The sequence below is a fragment of the Physella acuta genome, unplaced genomic scaffold, assembly GCF_028476545.2.
Source record: "Physella acuta isolate Inbredline_101_S28 unplaced genomic scaffold, ASM2847654v3 ptg000089l, whole genome shotgun sequence".
NCBI lineage: Eukaryota > Metazoa > Mollusca > Gastropoda > Physidae > Physella > Physella acuta.
This window is the reverse complement of record NW_026731609.1, coordinates 136,738-164,295: the sequence shown is the minus strand read 5'-3', so window position 1 is coordinate 164,295 and position 27,558 is coordinate 136,738. Positions and strand designations below refer to the sequence as shown.

General features: G+C 37.8%; 3 protein-coding genes across 3 annotated transcripts; 1 reads left to right on the top strand and 2 right to left on the bottom strand.

Annotated features, from left to right (window-relative positions):
- Positions 1-1,269: 1,269 nt before the first annotated feature.
- Positions 1,270-10,159, bottom strand: LOC131927896 (uncharacterized). The gene is made up of 5 exons (XM_059283770.1): positions 10,075-10,159; positions 4,982-5,078; positions 3,227-3,403; positions 2,421-2,542; positions 1,270-1,586 (listed from the first exon to the last, which is right to left on the bottom strand). The coding sequence occupies exons 2-5, from the start codon at positions 5,071-5,073 to the stop codon at positions 1,507-1,509; spliced, it is 471 nt and encodes a 156-aa protein (XP_059139753.1). The 5' UTR covers positions 5,074-5,078; positions 10,075-10,159; the 3' UTR covers positions 1,270-1,506.
- An 864-nt stretch (positions 10,160-11,023) lies between these two features.
- Positions 11,024-16,077, bottom strand: LOC131927878 (uncharacterized). The gene is made up of 5 exons (XM_059283751.1): positions 16,059-16,077; positions 12,956-13,052; positions 12,564-12,743; positions 11,879-12,003; positions 11,024-11,239 (listed from the first exon to the last, which is right to left on the bottom strand). Exons 2-5 carry the CDS (start codon positions 13,045-13,047, stop codon positions 11,160-11,162), a joined length of 477 nt encoding a protein of 158 aa, XP_059139734.1. The 5' UTR covers positions 13,048-13,052; positions 16,059-16,077; the 3' UTR covers positions 11,024-11,159.
- A 5,186-nt stretch (positions 16,078-21,263) lies between these two features.
- On the top strand, positions 21,264-27,168 carry LOC131927713 (uncharacterized). Its single transcript, XM_059283489.1, has 4 exons — positions 21,264-21,421; positions 25,065-25,253; positions 25,880-25,998; positions 26,941-27,168. The coding sequence occupies exons 1-4, from the start codon at positions 21,336-21,338 to the stop codon at positions 27,009-27,011; spliced, it is 465 nt and encodes a 154-aa protein (XP_059139472.1). The 5' UTR covers positions 21,264-21,335; the 3' UTR covers positions 27,012-27,168.
- The last annotated feature ends 390 nt before the right edge of the window (positions 27,169-27,558 follow it).

Here is a 27,558-nt window from a genome sequence, read left to right as displayed (position 1 = left end):
TTAGTGGTGCGAGGTCATCTGCCCACGCCCTTTGACCCCGTGCCCCGTGTATCCTGTTGACTGGTCTTGAGGTCACGTGATGATGTCACTATTGTTTCTTTCATACCTTTTTTCTCCAGGGGTACTTAAAATATTTTTTTGTGGGTGGGGGGAGAGTTTATTCCAGGCTTCTCTTTAAGGGGGGTGGGGGGTGGGCTCCTAACCCTAACCTTCCGAAGAAAGTCTACCGCTACCCCCGAACAAAATGTAATTTGTATAGAAAATATATACTTTTAACAGTGTCCACCCCCCTCCCCTCCCCCCTCCTCCCGGAAACTTTAGTCCCAGTGTTTCTTCCAGACTTTTTTCTCGAGGGGGGGGGGGACGACACTTGAAATTTTCGGGTGGGGGGGGGCGGTAAACTTTCTTCTGGGGGGGGGGGGGGCGGACACTGTTAAAAGTATATATTTTCTATATAAATTATATACATTTCATTTCTTTTCGTTGGGGGTGGGGGGGGGCGGTAGAGATGCCTGGAAGAAACTCTGTTTAGTCCCCCCCACCCTCGTAAAAAAAAAGTTATGTATATGTGGATGTACGGTGTGATATGTGGGGGTGTGTTTGGGGAGATCAGGGGACGCCTCAATAAAATGAACTTGCGTGTGGGGTGCTGGTCTAGGATATGTTATATAGCGTTAATTGGAGAAGGGTGTGTGATACAATAACGCTATTAATACTAATAGTTTCGCTGTCTGTGTATCTATGTATCTATGTATCTATCTGACAAGAACGCTCTAGAGAAAACACAAGCAATTTAAAAACTTTCACAATGAAACGAAAACGAAATATGACGTCACATTTAGCATATAGAAGAAAATAATATCAAGCCGGAGAGTGCACAGCCCCGCCCAGGTTCTTCCTTTAGTTTGTATGATCTACAAATGCGACCAATGGTGTTTCTTTCAGACTTTTTCCTCCCCGGAGAGAGGTGGGGGTACTTAAAAATTTTCGGGGGCGGGGGTAGAATTTTCGGGGAGGGGGCGGACACTGGAAAAAGTATATAATTATATTTCGTTGAATGGGACGATAGAAATGTTTTGGAGTGTGTGTGTGTGGGGGGGGGGAGGGGGTGGTTTTAGTTTAGAGAAAAGAGACAGCAATATCAACCTAGCGCCCGTTGTATCCTTCCTCAACGGGCCATTTTTCTCGTGAAAAAATATTTTCACGATATTTTCGTTTAGGAATTGGTTGGCCTTCAAACAAACAATACACAATGTTTTTAGGATCTTATATAAGCTTTATTAAGCAAAAAAAAAACAACAACATTTGAACAGAAGATTTCCAACTATGCTTTAAATTTAGTGACATACAAAAGGTAATCCTAGAAAGGTAATCTTAGAAAGGTAATCTCGTTAATTTTTTTAGAAAGGATCTGGGGAAAACATTGACGGTGTCAGTGACATTGTCAGTGACAGTGACAACCTCAGTGACAATGACAATGTTAGAAAGAATGTGAGCTGCTGTCTCTCACACGTGGCCGGCCTTGGCGTAGGTGGTGAAGTTGAAGAGGATGACCTCGTTGTTCCTGGGGTAGTAGGTGGAGACACCTGGTGGGGGGGATTACACGTTTTTAATCATACAGGTTTCATGTTTTAAGAAGTTAACCATACAGGTTTCATGCTTTAAGAAGTTAATCATACAAGTTTCATGTTTTAAGAAGTTAATCGTACAGGTTTCATGTTTTAAGAAGTTAATCATACAGGTTTTATGTTTTAAGAAGTTGACCATACAGGTTGCATGTTTTAAGAAGTTGACCATACAGGTTGCATGTTTTAAGAAGTTAATCATACAGGTTTCATGTTTTAAGAAGTTGACCATACAGGTTGCATGTTTTAAGAAGTTAATCATACAGGTTTCATGTTTTAAGAAGTTGACCATACAGGTTTCATGCTTTAAAAAGTTAATTATATAGGTTTCATGTTTTAAGAAGTTGACCATACAGGTTGCATGTTTTAATAAGTTATTGATATCGATTGCACGCTCTAAGCATGCGTGTGACGCGTGCTGGTCGTGCATTTTTCAAAAGCTAACCATATGGATCTAAGTTTTCAATGAAAATGTTGTGTTAAATATACCGTTTACACGGGGTACTCTTACTGTTACCTCTATTCCGAGAAACTTTTTTTGTCAGAGAATCGTTGACATTTGAATTATGGTATACTTTGTCACGTACACATTGTATCAACTCACAATCAATATAATGAACGTTTAAAATGTAGATCCACCGTCTTACTCCATCTTCGACTGCTTTTGACGTCTGTGAGGTCTAAGTCCACCGTCAGTTACTAATGTCAATCTTATCACACACGAGTCAAATCATGCTGTTATAGAACATAACTATAGAAAGTTTTAAAGCAGGTTTTAAAAGTGAATGACCATACCAAGTGTAAGTGCAGTGCCGTTGCTGCTGATTTGCCAGAAAGTCTGGTTCTGTATGGCGGCGGTGCCGTTTATCTTGTCCACCCTGTAGCCGAGGGCGCTGCCGAAGTAGGACGACGAGAACCTGGGGACACGGGATGGTTTAGGACAAAGTAGGACAAGAACCTGGGGAAACGAGATGGTTTAGGACAAAACTCGATGTAGCAACAGTTTTACACCAGCAATGTACGTTTTAATGGTCAATCTAATGTACTGTGTACGTTTCAATTTTCAACCTAATGTACGATGTATGTTTTAAAGGTCAACATTTTGTTTAGAATGTTCTAAAGTAACGTAAACCTACAGCCTAAAATGAGACGGCGTAGTTGGGCCGTAGAACGCAGTACACATTACCAGAAAGTCTCGGGTTCGAATCCCAAGCTTCATTCGGTACGAGGTTTATGTTAGGGAAACGGCTACTGGGAAAATAACTGAACATACTATCCCTGTATAAGGCGAGATGACGGAAACAGGTAAACTCTACTTCATCTGCCGTATTGATTGTTTGGCCCACAGGTGTATTCTGACATTCTTTAAACACCTGAACCTGTAGTTTGTAAACCTACATCTCTGAACCTATAAAACTACACATCTGTACCTGTAGTTTGTAAACTTACATGCCTGAACCTGTAAATCTTCATAACTGAACCTTTAGTTTTTAAACCTACACGACTTAACCTGTAAATCTACACACCTGAAACTATATTGTGTCTGAACCTATAGTGTGTAAACCTACATGCCTGAACCTGTAGTTTGTAAACCTACACACCTGAAACCTTGGTTTAAGTCCACCGCTTTCTCCAAAAACCCCAAGAGGTTTTGTTGAAGCAGCTTTACTACGGCAACGTATTTAAAGTTGGGCGCCTGCAATACGTTTTTGGCCTGTAGCGTCACCTGGATGTAAGGCTTTATTGGGAGGCAGGGGGGAACACTCGTTTCGCTTTGGCTGGGGAAAATAATTTGGTTGACATTTTATGTAACGTGTATACAAGTAACTGAATCATTAAATTAGTTTACAATTGATACATGATTTATACAATTAGGTTAAGTAATTTAGTTTATATGTCATACTATGTTTTATATAATTTGCTAAACAGTAATTTATCTATATAATACCAAAACTCAAGTTTGTTTACATGTTTGAATATTTTTTTTTGTTTGTTTGTCCGTTTGGTTACACGAGAGAATTTGCATTATGTGTAGAGCTGTAAAATAGTATTTAGATAAAGAACAATTTTTACAATGTCTTTACATATAGTGAATAGTGACGTCACATGATTTATATACTTTTTACAACAATAATGGCGGCTTCAATACAAGATTTTGCTGCTAATTCAAAAATAATTATAACGCATTATATAGCTAATGTTCTGTCGGCTACAGCTTTAACGATAAGTCCATTTGCTTTTTTTTATTACGTTCCAACACTTATATCAATTTTCAACAGTCCTTTTCATTTAAGTATGAAATAAATTTCTCTAGATCAGAATTTAAAGATGAGATGCCGAAGGGAGTTGTTTTTAGATCTATAATCTGGGTCAAACCAAAATTAATTCGTTAAAATTAAAAAGCATTTTAAAATCAGAATAAATTATTGAGTTTCTTTATTAAACTTTTTTATTCCTTAAATATTTGATATAAATCTTTGCGTTTTAGCTTCACGGATCATCTAATTCAAGGATACAAGTGATTTATCTATCTAGGTTCTAGCTAGATCTACGAGAAAACTCGACTTAACCAAACAAGTCGTAGAATCTAGATAACTTTTACTACCTAGATCTAGATAATATTGAATTAATATACTAAACTATTTCAGACCCAGGGGCGGAACTACAGTGCCGCCAGACCTGGCAATGCGGGGGGGGGGGGGGGGGGGGGGCAGGGGGGGGGGGCAGGGGGGGGGGGGCAGGCCGTTTAGGGGCCCATAGCCGACCATAATCAATTTTTTCATAGTTAAAAAATAATTTTCTTGTAAAAAAAACAGATCTACTAGAGTAGTGATTTTCTACAGTTGCTAACACTCGCTGTTTCGTAAAGGAAAAAAGTATATAAACTACATGAGTTGTAGTGTGAATGATAGGAAAACATTCAAACCACTTCCATGACTTATTTCCCTTTTTTTAGATAGTCAAATATGTACGTTCTTTCACATCTTTTTGAATGTGGGGTCTGGTTATTTTGTGATGTCATTTATGGATGACCCCGAACAGAGGCGTAGCGACCCTTCCCGGCGCCCGGGGACAAACTTTCGATTTGCACCCCCCCCCCCCTCAGACTTTCGATTTGCACCCCTTCAAGCTTTCAATTTATTTTTCCAACCCATTTTGGCGCCTATGTCCCCGAAACCCACAGTTATCTAACTAGATAACGGGTAGTCTAGTAACAAATAATACAAGATTTATAAAAATTTGGGTAAATAATTTCGTTTTAAAAATAGAGAAATCATTTATACAATATCTGATTTTTTTTAATTTAAAAGAGCAAGCTTAAATCTTGATCCTAAATGTCCATCTTCTCAACCTACTTGGGTTGATTGTTGTTCCAATGACCACTGGTCATCACAGCAAGGGTCAAGAAAGCCAGAGACGTCACGAAAAAGTGAAGTTTAGCCGCCATCTTTACTGTGAAGAAAAAATAATTTCCCGTTGGCTGTAGAAACAACCCTGAAGTGTACAGACAGTTCAGACACAGTTGAATAGGTGCTTTCAGATTACGCTTGGTTAAGTGGTAGAACACACGATAGCTAGCCCATAATTCTCGAGGTCGGATCCCTTTGTCAGCGTCAATAGAACTATAGTGAGACTTCCCAGTTTTTAAAGAGAGAGTAATAACGACTCGGCATAATGATATCAAAGAAACAAACTCTACTTAAATCTGAGGTTTGAAGTATTCTGTACTTTATTTTTATATGTAATTAGTGCTTGCACCAGACAATCATATCTAGCGTTTGAACACTTCCTAAACACCATTTCTTTAAGATCGTAGCTTGCGTGTAATAAAACTGCCAACAGCTAGTATTCGAATATCCCACGCACTCTAACATAATTGTATCCACGTCTAAACCTATTTAGAACTAGCGTATACCCGTGCTTCGCCACGGTGTGGATATAAATATTACCTCAGCGTTTACGCGCTGCGTGCGGATCCCCGCATTGGGGTGAATATTCCTTTAGCGTACAGCGTGTGTAGCTTATACCCATGCTTTGCTACGGTGGGGTAGATGCATACCGCCACGGTAAAACTGTTTTAAATATACCATCTTGGGAACAGAACAACTCAAAACTACAAAACACAAACCCAAAAGAAAACACAAATCCAAAAGAAAACAAAGAGAGCATAAACACTATGCAAATACAGATACAAACAAAAACACAAACTCAACACACTAACACAAAAGAAAAAACAAACGCAAATAAAAATACAAATGAAAATATAAACACATAACATAAACACAACTTAAATGCAAAAATAAACGCATAGTGCTCACAGTCTAGCCCGTAGCGCCAAATCGCACCCTGCCCGAGCACCGGCGGACGTGCCTGATTCAGTGAACGACTATAAAACCCCCAGCTTGTCCGCAAACCGAAAGATAGAATAATAATTAGTAAACAGTACGTTCAGTGTATACAATAAATGATAGGCAGTATTTAAAATATCCGTGTTTTTACCTAGAGTTTCATAACTAAAACAATTGCGCACCCAATGAACGTGACGACGCGTCTATAATAGTGCGGCATAGTTGATTAAAAATTATAAGTAGTAAACAGTACGTTCAGTGAATAAAATAAATAAAAGATTGCCTTTTATCAATCCATGCTAATTATAATTTTCTAACAATAATTTCCTCTTACACATCCACATAATTTGCATTCACATTTTGCTAATTATATTATTGCAACACTAATACCTTCTAGGACGTCCGTAGATTTACATTCACATTTTTTTTTATTAGAGTGAGTTTAATTTATTTTTAAATTACCTCCCTTGTCAAAATTAGAAAAAAAGAGTTAAATTAATTTGATTTTTCTACCCTACTGTTATTATGTTATTAAAATGTATCCACTTTTTTAGGAATATAATGGAAAATGATATTTGATATTGATCCTTTTAATATGTTTTAGGAATGTGCGTGTATTTAATATTTTCTTTACGTTATGCAAAAGAGTAAAAACAGTGGCGTCTATAAAGTAACTCTATGTCGTTATATAAACAAACCCTACTCTACTTCTTATAGTAAGACACTGCGATGCACTGAAAAGCACTGCATGGTACGATGTTTACTTTTTACGGTTCGAAAATTTATAGCAATGACGGACTGACACACTACCTAGCCTATTAATACTAGTAGTTTCGCTGTCTGTCTATCTATCTATCTGACAAGAACGCTCTAGAGAAAACACAAGGAAAATAAAAACATGCATAGTAATTCGAAAAACGAAGTATGACGTCGACACATTTAGCACAGAGTAGAAAATAATCTCAAGCCGGATAGTGCACACATTAATATAACGTCATTGATTCTCGAGTAAACATTGTGGGGCTGGGGAGGGGGTTGGGGTTGGTGTGTGGGGGGGTGGGTTGGTTTTAGTTTAGAGAAAAGAGACAGCACTATCAGCCTAGCGCCCGTTGTACCCTTCCTCAACGGGCCATTTTTCTCGTTAATACTAATAGTTTCGCTGTCTGTCTATGTATCTATCTGTCTGACAAGAACGCTGTAGAGAAAACACAAGCAAAATAAAAACATGCATAGTAATTCGAAAAACGAAGTATGACGCGGTCACATTTAGCATAGAGTAGAAAATAATCTCAAGCCGGATAGTGCACACAGTAATATGACGTCATTGATTCTCGAGTAAACATTGAATAAAAAGGAAATTTTGTCTAATCTAAATGGTTTGCGTGAAGAGTTTCTTGCATACAATTCTTCGGGTAGGGGCGAAGCCCCACCCCCCGCGTAAGAACGTCTGAGCCCCCCCCCCCCCCTCCCCAACTCAAAAGAAATTTCTTCATCGATACTCTATATAAAATTACCGCCTAATTAATGTGTCTAATCTAAAAAGTGGTTTTCTTGCAATTTCTTTAATGCAATTCTTCGGGTAGTGGCTAAGCGCGACACCAGTGTTTCTTTCAGACTTTTTCCTCCCCGGAGAGGGTTGGGGGTACTTGAAATTTTCGGGGGCGGGGGGTAGAATTTTCGGGGAGGGGGCGGACACTGGAAAAAGTATATAATTATATTTCGTTGAATGGGACGGTAGACATGTTTTTTGGGGGATGGGGGTGGGGGGGGTGGGGGTGTGTGTGTGTGTGTGGGGGGGGGGGTTGGGGTGGTGTGTGTGGGTGTGGGGGTGGGGGTGGGGGGGGTGTGGGGGGGGTGGGGGTGGTGTGTGTGGGGGGGGGGTGGGTTGGTTTTAGTTTAGAGAAAAGAGACAGCACTATCAGCCTAGCGCCCGTTGTATCCTTCCTCAACGGGCCATTTTTCTCGTTATAGATATTGTTCTTCTACTTTCAAATTAAACAATAAGCGTAATTTAGGTTGTTGTGACAAAATACTTCACCACAACCAGTTCAACGTTAACCATTCGATCAATTCAAAAGATAATCACAACCCCCCCCCCCCCCCCTCCCTCTCCCAAAAAACACCAAAAAACAATTACCGTTAAACAGGTCCACAAAAGTCAATTTGCAATTAATTAACTTTGGTCACGTAGTCACGACAAAATCCTAATAAAGAACACACAAAAAAAAGCATCTAAAAAGTTAACAAGTGAACAACATCATGTCAGATGTACAACAATGTCGTCAACTATAACCAAGAAAATCTCACCTGCATCTTCTTCTGTAAATGACAACTAGTTCTGTAAGTGACAACTAGTTCTGTATATGACACTAGCTCTGTATGTGACACTAGTTCTGTATGTGATAACTAGTGCTGTATGTGACAACTAATTCTGTATTTGACACTTGTTCTGTTTGTGATAACTTGTTCTGTAAGTGACAACTAGTTCTGTATGTGACAACTTCTTCTGTATGTGACAATTAGTTGTGTATGTAACACTAGTTCTGTATGTGACAACTAGTTCTGCATGTGACACTAATTCTGTATGTGACACTTGTTCTGTATGTGACAACTTGTTCTATATGTGACAACTTGTTCTTTATGTGACATCTGTTCTGCTTGTGACAAGTAGTTCTATATGTGACACTTATTCTGTATGTAACAACTAGTTATGTATGTGACAACTAGTTCTACATGTGACAACTATGGCGGTGTCAGTTTTTCTCATGTTTGTATATTGTTTAGTCTTTCTTCTTCTTCGTTCTAAATTTTTAGTATTGGAAGCGATCGTGCCTTATCAGAGAGAGCGTTTGAACTCGAGAGTTTTTTTTAATTTTAACAACCGTGAGCTTTTTGCCGACTTGACCACGCCTCTAACACAATTAAGTATACATGTCAACTAGTTATGCGTCATATTTTCATGACGCATAACTGTATAACTCTGTCATGACTCAGATTTCAGCCTGCTTTTCTTTCTGGATTTGCTTCCATAGCCTTTTTCCAACCAAGTACAAACTACAAGGCAGCAGTTGTTTGATTTTGGAGTTGTCTCTCTTAGAAGAGAGCTGTCCCCAGCTAACGAGCCTCATCTGCCTGAGGGTTCGAACTCGAGACTTTTCGGTTTAGAATAGTTTTGTATAGTAGGATACATTGGTCGCCGCCTTAAAAAAATGGAACGACAACGACAAGTTTCTGGATGGGCTACAAGCCACCCGGATATGATTAGTGGTGCGAGGTCATCCACCCACGCCCTTTGACCCCGTGCCCCGTGTATCCTGTTGACTGGTCTTGAGGTCACGTGATGAGGTCACGTTCAGACCATTTTCTCCAGGGGTACTTGAAGTATTTTTTTAGTGGGTGGGGGCAGAGTTTATTCCAGGCATCTCTTTTTTTTTGGGGGGGGGGGGGGGGCTGTTAACCCTAACCTCCCGAAGAGAGTCTACCGCCCCGAACGAAATGTAATTTATATAGAAAAAAAATGTAATTTTAACAGTGTCCCCCCCCCCCCCCCCCCCCACCCGGAAATTTTATCCCCCCCCCCCCCCCCCCGAAAATTTCAAGTGCAAGGAGAAAAAATTCTGGAAGAAACACTGCTCGCGTTAGGGAAAGTAAAGTTGGCTGAGGCATAGTGACGACCACACTATTCCTCTGAAGCGTAGCGAGGGGGAGGGGATTACATATGTCCCCGGGCGCCGACCCTAAGGGGACGCCAAAATGGGTTGAAAAAGAAATATTAAAAGCTCATTTTAGCTGCAGTTTTGCATTATAAATATAAAAAATATATTGGGGGGGGGGGGGGGGTCGCCAAATTGAAAGTTTGTCCACGGGCGCCAGGAAGGGTCGCTACGCCTCTTTATATGCCGAGGTCACTTAACAGTTGAACTCTACTTAACCTGCCATATGGACACTCAGGTTCGGAATACAACTTTACTTTACAAAGTAAAAAACATTCAACAGAATCATAATAATTGTTTTTAAACTTTACTTTTTACCGTAAAAAAACTGTAAAGAAACACTGTTATCAATATAATGATGTACTCTTCATAAATAGAAAGACTTACCTCTGTATGGTATGAAGTTACAGGTATGAAGTTGTATTAGCAATTAATTGAAAAATATACAGCTAGCCAACATGCGTTAATTAGGATCAATCAATTGAAAGCAATTAAGATTAGAGCAACAGATTGATTGAGTTGGGTAACATTTTGAGTAAGACGCAGTTTAAATTAAAACACAACTGAAGACCGCAAGCATGTCTTGGGAGACTGTAAAATTTATAATCGTCTATAGACGGGACATTGTGGAAATTTTTGGTTGAGGTACAATGTCCACATGGGGTAAAGATGATTACATCGAACATGGTTCAATCAAGGACACGTTTCACTTTGAAATAACACCAGAAGTTTCCTGAATGAAACCAGTGTTCTTCCACGCATCTCTTTGGGGAAATTTTAGTAGTCGTCTCTCCCCCCCCCCCCACCGTTTCCGTAAGATGGACAAAAGGTATACCTCTATACCCATTGTATATTATACAGTATGCCTAGGTAATATATATATATATATATATATATATATATATATATATATATATATATATATATATATATATATATATAGTTCGTTGTATTTGTTTCTTATGTTAAACTACATTTTCACTAAAACGATTTGATTCTTAAACATTTGTATTTCCGCGTTATTTATATGTGGATGTGTGATGTGATATGTGGATGTGTGGTGTGATATGTGGGGGTGTGTTTGCGGAGATGAGGGGTCGTCTAAAAAATGAAATAGCGTGTGGGGTGCTGGTCTAGGATATGTTATATAGCGTTAATTGAAGGGGGGGGGGTGTGATACAATGACACATACGCTATGAAAAAATATTTTCACGATACTTTTCGTTTAAGAACTGGTTGGCCTTCAAACAAACAATACACAATGTTTTGAGGATCTTAAATAAACTTTATTAAGCAAACAAACATATTTGATCAGAAGATTTCCAACTATGCTTAAATTAAGTGACATACAAAAGGTAATCCTAGAAAGGTAATCTTAGAAAGGTAATCTTAGAAAGGTAATTTCATTAATTTGTTAGAAAGGATCTGGGGAAAACATTGATGGTGTCAGTGAGAATGTGAGCTGCTGTCTCTCACACGTGGCCGGCGTTGGCGTAGGTGGTGAAGTTGAAGAGGATGACCTCGTTGTTCCTGGGGTAGTAGGTGGAGACACCTGGTGGGGGGATTACACGTTTTTAATCATACAGGTTTCATGTTTTAAGAAGTTAATCATACAGGTTGCGTGTTTTAAAAAGTGAATCATACAGGTTCATACATTTTTCAAATGTTTACCATATGGATCTAAGCTTTCAATCTTCTTCTTCTTCGTTCTTAATTTTTAGTGTTGGAAGGGTTCGAACCTTATCTGTTCGAGACTTTTTCGAGCTTAGCTGACTCGATAACGCCTCCAGCACAATTAAGTATACGTGTCAACTGGTTATGCGTCATTGAGGCCATTGAATCCGATTTCAGCATGCTTTTCTTTTTGGATTTGCTTCCATAGCCTTTGTTCAACCAAGAACAAACTACAGGGCAGCAGTTGTTTGATTTTGGTGTTGTCTCTCCTAGAAGAGTGGCTGTCCCCAGCTAACGAGTCTCATCTGCCCGAGGGTTCGAACTCGGGACTTTTCGGTTTTGCAACTTTACCGACTCGACCACGCCGACCCCCAAAGATTTCAATGAAAATGATGTGATAAATTTAGATCCATATGGTTAGCTTTGAAAAAAATGGTATAGTTTGTCACGTGCACATTGAATAAACTTACAATCGTTAGAAAGTTTAAATGTTGGTTTTAAAGGTGAATGACCTTACCACAGTTAAGAGCAGCGCCGTTGCTGCTGATCTGCCAGAAAGTCTGGTTCTGTGTGGAGGCGGCGGTGCCGTTTATCTTGTCCACCATGTAGCCGAGGGCGCTGCCGAAGTAGGACGACGAGAACCTGGGGACACGGGATGGTTTAGGACAAAGTAGGACGACGAGAACCTGGGGACACGGGATGAATTAGGACAAAACTCAATGTAGCAACTGTTTTACACCAGCATCTTAGTCCAGTAGTTTAAGTTTAAATGGTCAACTTTTCGTTTAGAATGTTCTACAGTAACTTAAACCTACATGTCTGAAATGGAGCGGCGTAGTTAGGCCGTAAAGCTTAGTATTACCCGAAAGTCTCGAGTTCGGATCCCAAGCTCGAGTGCTTAAGACGTCACTGTAAGACGTTCCTGTAAGACGTCCTTGTAAGACGTCCTTGTAAGACGTCCACAGCTTTATTCGGTACCTGGTTCATGTTGGGGAAACTAAGGGATGCTGGGATTATAACTGACCATACTATCCCTTTATATGGCGAGATCATGGAAACAAATGAACTCTACTTCAACTGTAGTTTGTAAACCTACACACCTGAACCTATAGTTTGTAAATATACATATCTGAACCTGTAGTTTGTAAACCTACATGCCTGAACCTATAAACCTACACACCTGAACCTATAAACCTACACACCTGAAACCGTAGTTTGAGTCCGCAGCTTTCTCCAAGAACCCCAGGAGGTTTTGTTGACGCAGCGTTACCACGGCAACGTAATTAAAGGTGGGCGTCTGCAGGATGTTTTTGGCCTGTAGCGTCACCCGGGGGTAAGGCCTAATCAACGAAAAGCACGACGGACCACTCGTTTCACATTGGCTGGGGAAATTATAAATTAATTTACATTTAATTGCTAATTAAATATTTATTTTACAATTCATACATGATTTATAAAATTTCGTTAAATTATTTAGTTTAAACAAACTTTATAAACTTTGCTAAACAATAATTTATAATAAATAATACAAGATTTATAAAATGTATATAACTAATTTCTTTTTAAATTGCTACATGATTTATAAAATTTCTACTTTGGTGGTTTATTGTTCCAATGACCACTGGTCATTACAGCAAGGTTCAACAAAGTCAGAGATGTCACGAAAAAGTGAAGTTTAGCAGCCATCTTTACTGTGAAGAAAAAATAAATTTCCGAATAAATTTTTCTGTGGCTGTTGAAACTAAACTAGATCTAAATGCTACAGACTAGACACAATCAGACACGGTTCAATCGCTGGGTCGGATTTCTCTTGGTCGAGTTGAAACAATACTAGATTTAAATGGGGATCTGGACAAAGGGCAAAAGGCCGCCATAGACAAAAGGCCGACAAGACAAGACAAAAGGCCGACAAGAAATAAGGTTTGTTTTGTTGACTTTATGGTTTGTCGGCTTTTTGTGTGTCTGCTTTTGGCTGTGGGTCTCAGTGCCGACGTTAGGGGGTGGCAAACGGGGCGGCCGCCCCAGGCCCCGCGCTTGAAAGGGCCCCGCGCTTCACCACCGCTATTGTTGTCTGAATTAGTTTGTAAACTTAAATAATCTTTGCTGAATTGAATTTGGAAAATAAAATGGCCGAAATTGTAGATTGTTATAAACTGAGGCCAAGGCTGATGTTAGTGAGTTATCCCCTACATGAACTGGGACAGACCGTCATTCGATACGAAGACATTTGTGTTACACCTCGCTTAGTGTCGACTCGCTTTTGACCTGAGGTGACTGGTGATGGTGGTTGCGAATTAGCCCCCGACATGACATGGGAGGTGAAATCGGGAAAACACGTAATGAGATACTCTATTGTATTCGGACCGTTGAAGACGTTTTTTTTTAGTGAGCAGGCGGGGGTGCCTGTAGTAAACAGTCAGTGACCTGATGATGGCTTGCAGAGGAGGGGGGAGGGGGGAGCGGATGGGGACATGCCCGGGCATCCAGAGTATTTATCCCTAAAATCATAATTTATACACTGTATGGGCATCTTTTGTGTAATTATGCTTATTCACCACGATACGTTTGTCAGGCATCCATACAGTAATTATGTTCATATTCATTTTATATATTGTCAGGTCATCTTTAAATACATTATAATTGTATTTAATTTATTTTATATTTTTGAAGGGCTTTTACACAGTAACTATGTCCATATTCATTTTCGTAAACTTTAACGGTATTCGTAGAGTGATTAAGCCCATGTTTATTTTAATGAATTGTAGGGATATCTAGTATAATAGTTAAGACCATAGTGATTTTTGTTTTAAAATAGTTTGGGGATACCAAACAAATTATGTCTATACTGTTTGATACACAGTGCCGAGATCTTTTTATGGTAAAGTTCTCCTGATTTCCCCAAACGTCTAAATTACCGGAAGTCTGAGCATGCCGTCGCGAAACTCATAAATAAGGTGAAGCTGGCTGTCACATGGTTCACTTTCTAATTATAGACACTAACCTTCTCTTGTGAGAACGTGATCTTAACCTGTAATGTAATACGTGTATGCTATATAAACACGCACCTTCTCTTGAATGGCTGCGGTCAGAGATCCAGTAACGTAGTGTTCGAACTGGGAGATTTTTTTTCTTAGCGTTTGGCATCCCATAGATTTAAATGTACAGTTATCCTTTACCTCACCCCACCAACTGTCACCCACCCCAGTTTTCCACCCCACTGAGCGTCCGTGATTACATTTGAGAGTCATTTCATTTGGATATCTATATCCGTAAACAGTGTTTTTTCACGATTCGAGCTTGGTCCGAAATCTATCAATGTTTTGCTATTTTCCCCGGTGATTTCACTATTTTTCCTTGACACCATGTCTACAAGAGACAGAGATAGATTTCGCAAGTATGAATCAGGTGCATCAAAAGCGTTGGACAAGTACATACACTACCCAAAGAAAGTCGTTAAACAACACAAACTTTTTGATTTGGTTGTGGATTTTGGAATGTAGAAAGTAACAAAAAGGACTACAATGAGAGTACAACCATTTGTGGTGATGACGGTAATAATGAATCCTCGAATCATTTATTGTCAGCTGCAAACCCCACGAACTTCGACAATAGGGACAAATCAAGCGGCCATTCTGAAAATGATTCTGACAAAAATAATTCATTCCCAATGATCGTAAAAGATATATACGATCCGGGTAATTGGGAACATGATTCAACGATGTCCCAATACAGGCTCTGTAGCCTGTCGATTCTGTCAATAGAAAAAGACATTGTCTCCAATTAGGACTATGATGATATAATCAAGGAATTTTTCTCACGAAAGGCAAGAAAAGTGAGATCTTCGTTTGTGAACGTACTAGTAAGATGTTCATAAATAAACATTTATGTAAAAAATCAGATTTGAAGCTCACGTTCATTGTCTCTTAAATGCATGTCTCGAACTTATATCTGTTTTATGTTTTATTTTTCAAACAAAAAAGCATTTACATAAACAAGCAACATTTCAAAATTACTTCTAAGTAAACAAATTATTTTTTAATCAGTCTTTATGCTAAAACTAATATACGACATTGATAAGCAGCTTTAAAATACCTTACATATCGTTATAAATATTAATTCGCGTTGAGAAGAAGAAAAAAAAACGCCTCTCTGTACATGTTTTAAACACCAATGGAAAAATATAAGGCCTCGCGCGGATGGTTGGCCCTAGGCCCCGCGTACCCCTAACGCTGGTTCTGGTGGGTCTTATAGTCAGTCGGCCTTATGTCCGGTTGGCCTTTTTGGTGTCAGCCTTTTGTCCGTGTCGGCCTTTTGTCATACACTCATCTTAATGATACAGACAGTATCAGACCCAGTTCAATAGCTGGGGTCAGATTTCACTTGGTCAAGTAGTAGAACACGATTGATAGCCCATAACTCTCGAGGTCGGATCCCTTTGTCAGCGTCAATAGAACTACAATGAGACCTCACAGCTTTTTAAAGAGAGAGTTACGGCGTCTCGGCATACAGATGTCTATATATCGCTGACACTAAAAAAACAGTCCATCTCTAATGAGTTCTTTCATTATCAAAGTAAAAACGACACAATCCAAATAAAGAACACACCAAACGCGGCTATAAAAGCAAACAATTGAACAACTACAGCCCAGCAATTAGCCGTACAACACATTCGTCAACTATAGCCAAGAAAATCTCACCTGCAACTTCTTGTGTAGTTCTGTATATGACAAAGTCTTCTGTATGTTACACTTGTTCTGTAAAATGATCGTATTGTATAGAACTCTCAGAGACCAGCAGAGCTTTTATAGTTAGGTCATCGTGATTTGCTTTAAAAAAAATTCAAGATGAAGGTCATCCAGGTATGAACAGCTGGTGACGTCACAAATTCAATGAAAACCGAGTGTATGCTGGGTGTGTTGACAAGCTTGTGTCACGTGATGTCATGGGCTACACGGCATGTTTGCAGTGTCATCTTTTTTTCAATGTTTGTATAGAACACATTGACAACTAACCACATTTGGGGAAAAAAATTCAAATTCAAACTATAACTACAACAATTTTCTGAATGGGCTAAACCTAAAAGCCACCCGGATGTGCTTTGTGGGGTGAAATCACCTGCCCATGCTTGTTGACTTCGTGTATCCTGTTGACCATTTTTTGAGGTCACGTGATGCTGTCATGTGACGTAAACTTGGATTGCCGTCATGCATCAAGCCCAGCACTCAACCAGGTGCATTATCGAGGAGGGAGACTACCTGGTTCAAAGGGAAATCTACACCAACTCTAGATGAAAAGATTCAAAGCTTTAGAAACTACAGTGCTAGTGCCCAGTCTAGCGGGGAAATTTTTATTTAAATTAGTTCTCATGAGCTAAAAATACATTGTGTGGGTGTGTGTGTGGGGTGGCCTCTATCAACTAGATCTACATGGAATGTGGGGAGATGTGTAGGATATGCAGGCCAGGTGACAAGCAATAAATTGATCATTTTATTTTTTTGAAACAGCACAAACGAAACCCAATTAAAAAATGCCGCCAACAAGAGGTTGTCAGTCGAGAAGTTTTCGGTTAAATATATCGATCACAGATCGAAGGACTCGTATACTTTCGTTACTGGCTCAAGCTTTTTTACTTTCTCGTATAATCTAGATTTTTGCAAATCGCGACGTTTTACAGCTCCGTTTGTCCGTATGTCTGTGTGTGTGTGTATGTGTGTGTGTGTGTGTGTGTGTGTCTGTAAATACGATAACTTGAGTACCGTTACAGCTAAGTTCATGAAATTTCATATATAAGTATTATATCCGTATAAACTTTTGAGCAATTTCTGACAATCGGAAGTGGAACTTTTTCTACTTTGAATTTTTCAAAAGCCTATAACTTGAGTACTATTTCAGATAGATAGATGAAATTTCACATGTAAGTAAAAGATCTAATTCTCTGCCTTCTGTCGAATTTCCGTTGACCGGAAGTAGTAATTTACACTATTTCCGTTTTCTCAAAAAAAAAAAAACGCATGTGAATTTATAAAGTACTAATAATATTTCGCACTATTATGCACATTTTATTTGGCGTTCACTTGGTGTGCAATTTTTTTTATACAAGATTTTATTCTATTTTAAAAGTTTAAGTTTTAAAATGTACTAGCCGTCCCGGCCAGGCCCTGCTCTGGCCTCTGTGAAAAACCTATCTGTAAAGGACCATGACATGTGTGTTTGGTAATCAGCATATATCCGGCATTGCCCACCTTAACCACAACCAACCAAAACCAAAACACACAAAAAAAGAACCGCGAAAATAATTCAAACACAACACAAACACAACACGACCACAACACAATCACAACACAAACAAAACACAACACAACACAAACAAAACACAACACAAACAAAACACAACACAAACAAAACACAACACAAACAAAACACAACACAAACCGAGACGGCTAGTATTATATAAAATTGTATATCTTCTTGTAGTTTGGTGCAGGTGTCTATAAAAGAGCTTTCTGAAACCTATCTGTAAAGAAACATGACATGTGTGTTTAGTAATCAGCATATACCGGCATTGGCCACCCTTACCACAACCAACCAAAACCAAAACACAAATAAAGAAAGGAAACAACATAAACGCAAACACTAATACAAACGATAACACAAACCCAAACCCAACCACAAACACAAAACCAACCACAAACACAAACACAAATACAAACACAAACCAAAAACAAAAAAACAAACGAAAACGAAAAAGAAAGAACGAAAATCAACGAACAAAATCCAAACGCAAACCCAACCACTAACGCAAACCCAACCTAAACACAAAGAAAACACAAACGCGAACATAAACGCAAAGTACTCACAGTCTAGCCCGGGGCGCCAAATCGCACCATACTGGGGCGCCGGCGAAATCGCCTGTTTCAGCTTAATAAACGACTATAATACCCCAACTTATTCATAGTCTTTTGCACTCACTTAAACGAACGTAGACGCCAAACCGAACACGGGAGGCCCGGGGCCCCAAATAGCACCCTGTCTGGGCGCCAGAGGACAATTTTAATACTCCAAGCTTATCCGTAAACGGAAAGAAATAAAACATACAGGACATGTAGGACCTGGCTTATTAACTGTTATTGATTTTAAAAAAAATAATTAGTTTAGTAAACAGTAAGTTCAGTGTATAGAATAAATAAAAGGCAGTATTAAAAATATCTACAACCTTTGCACTTGCTCAATCCCCGCTAATTATGTAATTATTTTTTTCCCAACACCAAAACAAAGTGATATAAAGTAAATTCTTTTCCAATAATACAATGTTTTATAAAGGGAAGTAATTGTGTTTTCCTAATTGATCAAAGGGAAGTAAGTGCTAAAGGACTAAATATAAATAATTTTCAGACAAATAGAATTTTGTAAAAGATGATATTTTTAAAAAATTGTGTTTAATGAACATGCCGACAATTATTACTTTCAGTTTGAAAAAGGAAAATTATTTCCCAACACTTTCAGTATTAATTTTTTAAATCATACATTTAGACCATAAGCACTTTAATAATCTAACACTTAAATCCATCGAAGTATCCACGACAAACATTTTACAAACGTTTTTCATACAGAATTGATCTATATATATTAGATTAAAAATCATATCTATATCCCGAGTTGCCATCCTCTGTTGTTAAAAGAATATTCGAGAAAGTTTAGGGGAGATCACTCCCGGTTTATTTCATTTCCCAGGCAGTTTTGAACAGGCTTAAGAATCGAGAGTCGCTCTAGCATACCATCAGCTAGAGAGTTGCTCTAGCATACCATCAGCTAGAGAGTTGCTCTAGCATACCATCAGCTAGAGAGTTGCTCTAGCATACCATCAGCTAGAGAGTTGCTCTAGCATACCATCAGCTAGAGAGTTGCTCTAGCATACCATCAGCTAAAGAGTTGCTCTAGCATACCATCAGCTAGAGAGTTGCTCTAGCATACCATCAGCTAGAGAGTTGCTCTAGCATACCATCAGCTAGAGAGTTGCTCTAGCATACCATCAGCTAGAGAGTTGCTCTAGCATACCATCAGCTAGAGAGTTGCTCTAGCATACCATCAGCTAGAGAGTTGCTCTAGCATACCATCAGCTAGAGAGTTGCTCTAGCATACCATCAGCTAGACTTCCGGGTTTAGTGGAGTCACGTTAAATTAGAGTTGGGGCTGACTTTAGAGTTATGTAATAGGCTTGCTAACGTACCTTGCTGCGATCTAAGAAGTTAGAAAATTTAAAGACAATCGTCTTTACTAAATTTACATAGTATCTTTTTGTATTAAAACATGTTGTTCCTTTTAAATTGTAAAGCATTTAAACTTGTCTTTAATGGACGCCAGCGAGAAAAGTCTCAAAGGTATTTAAGAGGTCCATAAATTAATTTAAAAATCATGCACGGCGTAGTTACAATTAATATGGTTATAAAATCCTGTCTGATGGGTTTTTTCGGACTTTACTAAAGATTGGATGTATTTGATATTTTTAATATTTTTGGTAACTAAATAAAAATAAAAAATAAAGCAAAAACAATTTGGTTTTCATGTGTTATGGCGACATAAACAATGGCTTCCTGTTATTCGATAGGCCGCCATAAATTTTATTGTACACATTGTAAGCTAAAAATAGAAACGCTAGGTCATGGGGTTTAAATTTGCATTGTTATTAAAAACTTGATCTGCAAAGTTTTGTAAACAAATAGTTATTGATCACTAAGTTATTGTACAGCAATCAATATTTGTCTTACGAAAGTGAAACATCCGGTTATAACTTAGGCTTGATGAAAATAAATAGAAATGTAGCCTAAAACTCAACAACTTATTTTCAAGTTCTCTGGATTTGCAATTTTTATAGCATTTATTCTAAAAATATAAAATTTCTAAATTAATTTTAGTCTTAAGTTGTTTTATTTTTTATTTTTTACGGTCTAAATCTAAAAAGCACGTTTTTATTCCATGTCAACAACATTGTGGAAGGAATCTCTTCAACTTGCTTGTGTCCATTGTTTAATTTATTCGAGTGCTTTGTTTTGTTTTTCGTCAAGTAAATGAAAATTGTTTTTCCCGACATAGATACACAAATCTCGTCCTATTAGATAATCATAGACTCTACAAATCTTTAGTTTTTCAGCTTTACAAGAATAACCTCGTTGTGTTCTGAGCAGTAGTTGGACAAACCTACAATTATATAATTACAAGCAATTTAAATATAAAAGATCCGAATAGTATTTATTTATCGAAAGTTGCGTTAAGTAATATTTATTAAATAATATTTATTATATAGATATATACAGACCAATATACCCGCCTGTCCACATCAGACCAATATACAAACTTTCCAACGATCTTATTATTTTGTATCAACAATTTTCTCCGGTAAAAATTACCTAATTCTCCGGTAAAAATTACCTGATTCTCCGGTAAAAATTATCTAATTCTCCGGTAAAAATTACCTGATTCCCAGGTAAAAGTTACCTAATTCTCCCGTAAAAATGACCCGATTCTCCGGCAAAAATTACCCGATTCTCCGGTCAGTTCAAGTAAAAAACAAACTGGTATTCCGTAGATTTTAGTATCGATTCACATTTAAATTTTAAAGATTCGACACGAACATAAATCAATGAAGCGTTTATGTCTAAATCTTTATGTGCAGGTCGCTGTGACCGTGACATTTATAGCTAAATGGACGCGTTAATTTAATATCACATCGACCCAAACATAATATTCACAACAGTGGGGGTGGGGTGATGAGCTAATTGATTGGTTGTTTGAAATAGAAGTATCAAGCCGGGGGTGGGGGGGGGGGGGGGGGGGCTCAGTATAAATCTAACTTAATGTGACTGTGCTCCTCCCACAAATACTGCCCCCCCCCCCCCTCACCTATACAATATCAGGGTTTAAATCTCTCAGTTTATTTTACCAAGAGCTAATGAGTGTCTGGAGAACTGAGCTGAATTATGAAACATCACAGGCTGATTTTGTTTGTTTTTATCTCAAGTTATTTCCTTCTGTGTCAATCCAAACTGCCGAAAAAGAAATGCGTGTAAGTGTAATTTAATTCCTTTTGTTTTGAAAAGTAAACGTTTTAAAAATCCGTTGATTACGTTTGATATGTATTTTAAAGGTTGTCGATATTTATGTGTAGAGCATCTGTGTATGATTGGATGTGTAGAACATGACAGCAATGTGTACTAATTAATTAGGGATTTGGGGGAGGGGAGGGTTTAGATAAGTGGATAACGATGCAGAACAGTGTTTCTTTCAGGCATTTCTCCGAGTGGGGGTAGAGTATAAAATTTTAAACAAACAGACAACGCCGAAGTTGTATCTCTTAATGTCGAAAACATTTTCAATTTGATTTAAGAATATTTTAAGATGTGAGAAGGGATGTAATCACAGAAACAAAATATGTTTATAGTTAGCTCCCCTTAACCGGCTGCATAAACTAATTAAAAAATAAACCGGGAGTGATCTCCCCTAAACTTTCTCGAATATTCTTATATAAAATAACAGGGGATGGGAACTCGGGCTATAGACATGATTTTTAATCCATTTTAAATACTTAAAGTTTTAAAAATAGAATAAAATCTCGTAGACAAATAATTGCACACCAAGTGAACGCGAAATAAAAAAGCGCATAATAGTGCGCAATATTATTAGTACTTTTAAAATTTACATTAGTTTTTTGAGAAATCGGAAGTAGCGTAAATTACTACTTCCAGTCAACGGAAATTACTCAAAATTTAACAGAAGGTAGAGAATTAGATCTTTTATTTACATGTGAAATTTCATTTATCTATCTGAAATAGTACTCAAGTTATAGGCTTTTGAAAAATTCAAAGTAGAAAAAGTACCACTTCCGGTTGTCGGAAATCGCTCAAAAGTTGATACGGATCTACGATTTTGATATAATACTTATATATGAAATTTCATCAACCTAGCTGTAACGGTACTCAAGTTATCGTGTTTACACACGGACACACACACAGACACACACACACACACACACAGACATACGGACAAGATTGCAAAATTATGTTTTTCCGTATCAGTGAGGTGTAAAACGTCGAGATTTGTAAAAATCTCGATTTTTTTTTTTTTGCACGATTACAATACTTTCTCTATACTACGTATATACGAGAAAGTAAATAAACCGGGAGTGATCTCCCCTAAACTTTCTCGAATATTCTTATATAAAATAACAGGGGATGGGAACTCGGGCTATAGACATGATTTTTAATCCATTTTAAATACTTAAAGTTTTAAAAATAGAATAAAATCTCGTAGACAAATTAATTGCACACCAAGTGAACGCGAATAAAAAAGCGCATAATAGTGCGCAATATTATTAGTACTTTTAAAATTTACATTAGTTTTTTGAGAAATCGTAAGTAGCGTAAATAAGTACTTCCGGTCAACGAAAAATTCTCAAAATTTGACAGAAGGTAGAAAATTAGATCTTTTACTTACATATCAAATTTCATCTATCTATCTGAAATAGTACTCAAGTTATAGGCTTTTGAAAAATTCAAAGTAGAAAAAGTACCACTTCCGGTTATCCGAAATCGCTCAAAAGTTGATACGCATCTACGATTTTGATAAAATACTTGTATATGAAATTTCATCAACCTAGCTGTAACGGTACTCAAGTTATCGTGTTTACACACGGACACACACACACACACACAGACACACAGACATACGGACAAGATTGCAAAATTATGTTTTTCCGTATCAGTGAGATGTAAAACGTCGAGATTTGCAAAAATCTCGATTTTTTTTTTGCACGATTACAAGACTTTCTCTATACTTCGTATATACGAGAAAGTAAAAAAGAAATAGTAATTTGTCAGCAATGTCGGTTACTGTGACTTTTTTTTTTCAGCAGTTACTGTGATTAATAAACCGGGAGTGATCTCCCCTAAACTTTCTCGAATATTCTTATATAAAATAACAGGGGATGGGAACTCGGGTTATAGACACGATTTTTAATCCATTTTAAATACTTAAAGTTTTAAAAATAGAATAAAATCTCGTAGACAAATTAATTGCACACTAAGTGAACGCCAAATAAAAAAAAAATAATAGTGCGCAATATTATTAGTACTTTAAAAATTTACATTAGTTTTTTGAGAAATCGGAAGTAGCGTGAATTACTACTTTCGGTCAACGGAAATTACTCAAAATTTAACAGAAGGTAGAGAATTAGATCTTTTACTTACATGGGAAATTTCATTTATCTATCTGAAATAGTACTCAAGTTATAGGCTTTTGAAAAATTCAAAGTAGGAAAAGTACCACTTCCGGTTATCGGAAATCGCTCAAGTTGATACGGATCTACGATTTTGATAAAATACTTACATATGAAATTTCATCAATCTAGCTGTAACGGTACTCAAGTTATCGTGTTTACACACGGACACACACACACACAGACAGACAGACAGACAGACACACAGACATACGGACAAGATTGCAAAATTATGTTTTTCCGTATCAGTGAGGTGTAAAACGTCGAGATTTGTGAAAATCGCGATTTTTTTTGCACGATTACAAGACTTTCTCTATACTTCGTATATTCGAGAAAGTAAAACGCGCATAATAGTGCGCAATATTATTAGTACTTTAAAAATTTACATTAGTTTTTTGAGAAATCGGAAGTAGCGTAAATTACTACTTCCGGTCAACGGAAATTACTCAAAATTTAACAGAAGGTAGAAAATTAGATCTTTTACTCACATGTGAAATTTCATTTATCTATCTGAAGTAGTACTCAAGTTATAGGCTTTTGAAAAATTCAAAGTAGAAAAAGTACCACTTCCGTTTTTCGGAAATCGCCCAAAAGTTGATACGGATCTACGATTTTTATAAAATACTTATATATGAAATTTCATCAACCTAGCTGTAACGGTACTCAAGTAATCGTGTTTACACACAGACAGACAGACACACAGACATACGGACAGAATTGCAAAGCCCAGTTTTTCAGAATGGATTACGCATAAAACCTCTTAATTTTGATAAATCTGGATTGATAATTTTTGCCCGATTAAAATAAGTCCTCTATACTTCGGATGTGATAAAGGACTGAGGTGTAATACGGTGAAAATTGTTAAAATTTTAAAAGATTTTTTTGCACGATTACAATACTTTCTCTATACTTCGTATATACGAGAAAGTAAAAAGTAATGTTCTCTTTTCAAACCTGACGGTCTATAGGGAAAGTGAGGTAGAGTTCATTTGTTTCTGTTACCTCGGAATAAGAAGAGATAGTGTGGTCAGCACTATGCCCGGTTACCATGATTACTGTGATTACTCTAACTTTACTGTTTCAGCTATGTGGGTTACTGTGGTTACTGTGATTACTCTAACTTTACTGTTTCAGCAATGTGGGTAACTGTGATTACTCTAGCTTTACTGTTTCAGTAATGTGGGTTACTGTGGTTACTGTGATTACTCTAACGTTACTGTGTTTCAGCAATGTGGGTAACTGTGATTACTCTAGCTTTACTGATTCAGTAATGTGGGTTACTGTGGTTACTGTGATTACTCTAACTTTACTGTTTCAGCAATGTGGTTACTGTGGTTACTGTGGTTACTGTGGTTACTGTGATTACTGTTGCTTTAAATTTTCAGCAATGTGGGTTACTGTGGTTACTGTGAGTACTCTAACGTTACTGTTTCAGTAATGTGGGTTACTGTGACTTCCAACAGCCGCCGTGTGGGGTGTGTGGGCGGAAGATCAACCTGACAATAACGGCTATAAATAACCTGAACGCCCCCTACTTCAACATCTCAGTGACTCTGGTCAATGTTTACCAGAGAAGGTTGAGTTCAATGATGGAAGAGGCGGCTAATAAGTTGTCTAGCTTCAGGTAGGTTGATATGGACGGTCAAGGTGTTGTTTAACTTCAGGTAGGTTGCTATGGACGGTCAAGGTGTTGTCTAACTTCAGGTAGGTTAATATGGACGGTATAGGTGTTGTCTAGCTTCAAGTAGGTTGATATGGACGGTCAAAGTTTTGTCTAGCTTCAGCTAGGTTGCTATGGACGGTCAAAGTTTTGTCTAGCTTCAGGTAGGTTGATATGGACGGTCAAGGTGTTGTTTAACTTCAGATAGGTTGCTATGGACGGTCAAGGTGTTGTCTAACTTCAGGTAGGTTGATATGGACGGTATAGGTGTTGTCTAGCTTCAAGTAGGTTGATATGGACGGTCAAAGTTTTGTCTAACTTCAGGTAGGTTGATAAGGACGGTCAAGGTTTTGTCTAACTTCAGGTAGGTTGCTATGGACGGTCAAGGTGTTGTCTAGCTTCAGGTAGGTTGCTATAGACGGTCAAGGTGTTGTAGGTTGATATGGACGGTCAAGGTGTTGTCTAACTTTAGGTAGGTTGGTATGGTCGGTCAATGTGCTGACTTATATAATAATGGCCGATGTGTTAAATTCAGATATATGGTCTACCATTGTGAATTGAATATATCCTGATGTTCCCTAACTGTCCAGGTTTAAGCTGAACTACTATCCCAACCTGGGATATTCCATTGACAGCATCAACGACCTGGTTAAGACCAATGAAAGGTATTGGCTGCTGACTAACAATGGTGCAGGAGACGATTTTTGTGGTAAATATATCTCGGTGGTGGAGATTTTGTGTTCATGAACATTTTGAAATTGCTCTTTACTTACCTGAGCATCACACCTGTACGTCTCTACTCACCTGAATATAACACATGAACATCAAACCTGAATAATACACCTGAACTTTACAACTCACCTGAACCTCACACCTGAACATCACACCTGAACATCACACTTGAACATCACATCTGAACGTATCTACTCACCTGAACATCACACCTGAACATTACACTTGAACATCACACCTGAACGTATCTACTCACCTGAACCTCACACTTGAACGTATCTACTCACTTGAACATCACACCTGAATATCTCACATGAACATCACTCATGAATATCACACTGAACATCACACATGTACATCACACATGAACATCACACCTGAACATCACACTTGAACATCACACATGAATATCACACATGTAGATCACACAAAACATCAAACTTGAACATTACTATAACAGTTAAATGTATATGAATGTATGTTGCGAGTGTGTGTATTAAAAAGGCGAGATAAAATATAAAAGATAGTGTGGGTGTGCGCATGCGTAAAAGGAAAGGAAGCGAGAGGTAGAAGGCGACAGAACAAGAAAGATGAAGAAACTGAAAGTCGTGTTTGTTGAGTAGTGTAGCTGCTGAATATCATTCTGAATATGTAGATCTAATATTAATAAAATTGTGAAATCACCAGTAATGTGGTTGGTATTTGCTTTTAGTTTATGTCGTGAACCCAGTCATACAAAAGGGCTGTGACAATTACACCTGAACAACACACCTGAACATCATACCTGAACATCACACTTGAACGTATCTACTCACCTGAACTTTAAACCTGTACTTCTCTATTCCTCAGAACTTCTATACTCATTTGAACTTTACATCTAAACTTCTCTACTCACCCGAATGTTTTCTTAACACTCCAGGTATACACAACTACGTACCTGATCACGAAGAGGAAATCATCTTACTTTACTCGCCCTCTTCATTTGGTTGATACAAGGCATATCGTCTTAGGATATCATTCTGTGGATACGCGTCTTTGTGGATAATGGATTGTGGATTGCCATGCGGACCCTGCGTTTTATGTTTTTGCCATACTACTTTAAAATCTAATAAAAACTCATTCAAAAAAAATCTCATGAATCACTTTCAATTTTAAATTTGGATACCCCCCTCCCACACACACACATCCATAGGATATTGATATAAATATCTACTTTTATAAATACAGTGTATTTCTCTTTATATAACCTATATTCAAAAATTCATATTGACTCTTTAACTAACTTACAAGCATATTTTGAAACCGACTGTGCTGTTGTATATTGGTAGGCAACTGTGTTACTTATTATTTGAAGCTGACTGAACTAGTTCTAAATATATATTTTCCTTGAACATCCCATCACTATGTTTTGTAAGAAAAGTTCGCTAAATCAACCCCATAACAACAAACTTTAAACGCCGTAGCAGAAGCGTACCTTGGAAAAAAAGGTAGGTGGCATTTTGAGAATAGTAGCTAGCTACGCCCCTGGTTCCGAATA

Excerpts from the sequence above, each read along its gene's own strand:
- LOC131927896 (XM_059283770.1), bottom strand. The coding sequence starts at position 5,073 with ATGGCGGCTAAACTTCACTTTTTCGTGACGTCTCTGGCTTTCTTGACC. Across the intron at positions 2,543-3,226 it reads GACTTAAACCAAGGTTTCAG|GTTCTCGTCGTCCTACTTCG; the intron begins GTGTGTAGGTTT and ends CCGTGTCCCCAG. Across the intron at positions 1,587-2,420 it reads CGGCACTGCACTTACACTTG|GTGTCTCCACCTACTACCCC; the intron begins GTATGGTCATTC and ends CCCCCCCACCAG.
- LOC131927878 (XM_059283751.1), bottom strand. The coding sequence starts at position 13,047 with ATGGCTGCTAAACTTCACTTTTTCGTGACATCTCTGACTTTGTTGAAC. Across the intron at positions 12,744-12,955 it reads TGGAACAATAAACCACCAAA|CCAATGTGAAACGAGTGGTC; the intron begins GTAGAAATTTTA and ends TAATTTCCCCAG. Across the intron at positions 11,240-11,878 it reads CGGCGCTGCTCTTAACTGTG|GTGTCTCCACCTACTACCCC; the intron begins GTAAGGTCATTC and ends TCCCCCCACCAG.
- LOC131927713 (XM_059283489.1), top strand. The coding sequence starts at position 21,336 with ATGAAACATCACAGGCTGATTTTGTTTGTTTTTATCTCAAGTTATTTC. Across the intron at positions 21,422-25,064 it reads CTGCCGAAAAAGAAATGCGT|TAATGTGGGTTACTGTGACT; the intron begins GTAAGTGTAATT and ends TTACTGTTTCAG. Across the intron at positions 25,999-26,940 it reads TGCAGGAGACGATTTTTGTG|GTATACACAACTACGTACCT; the intron begins GTAAATATATCT and ends TTAACACTCCAG.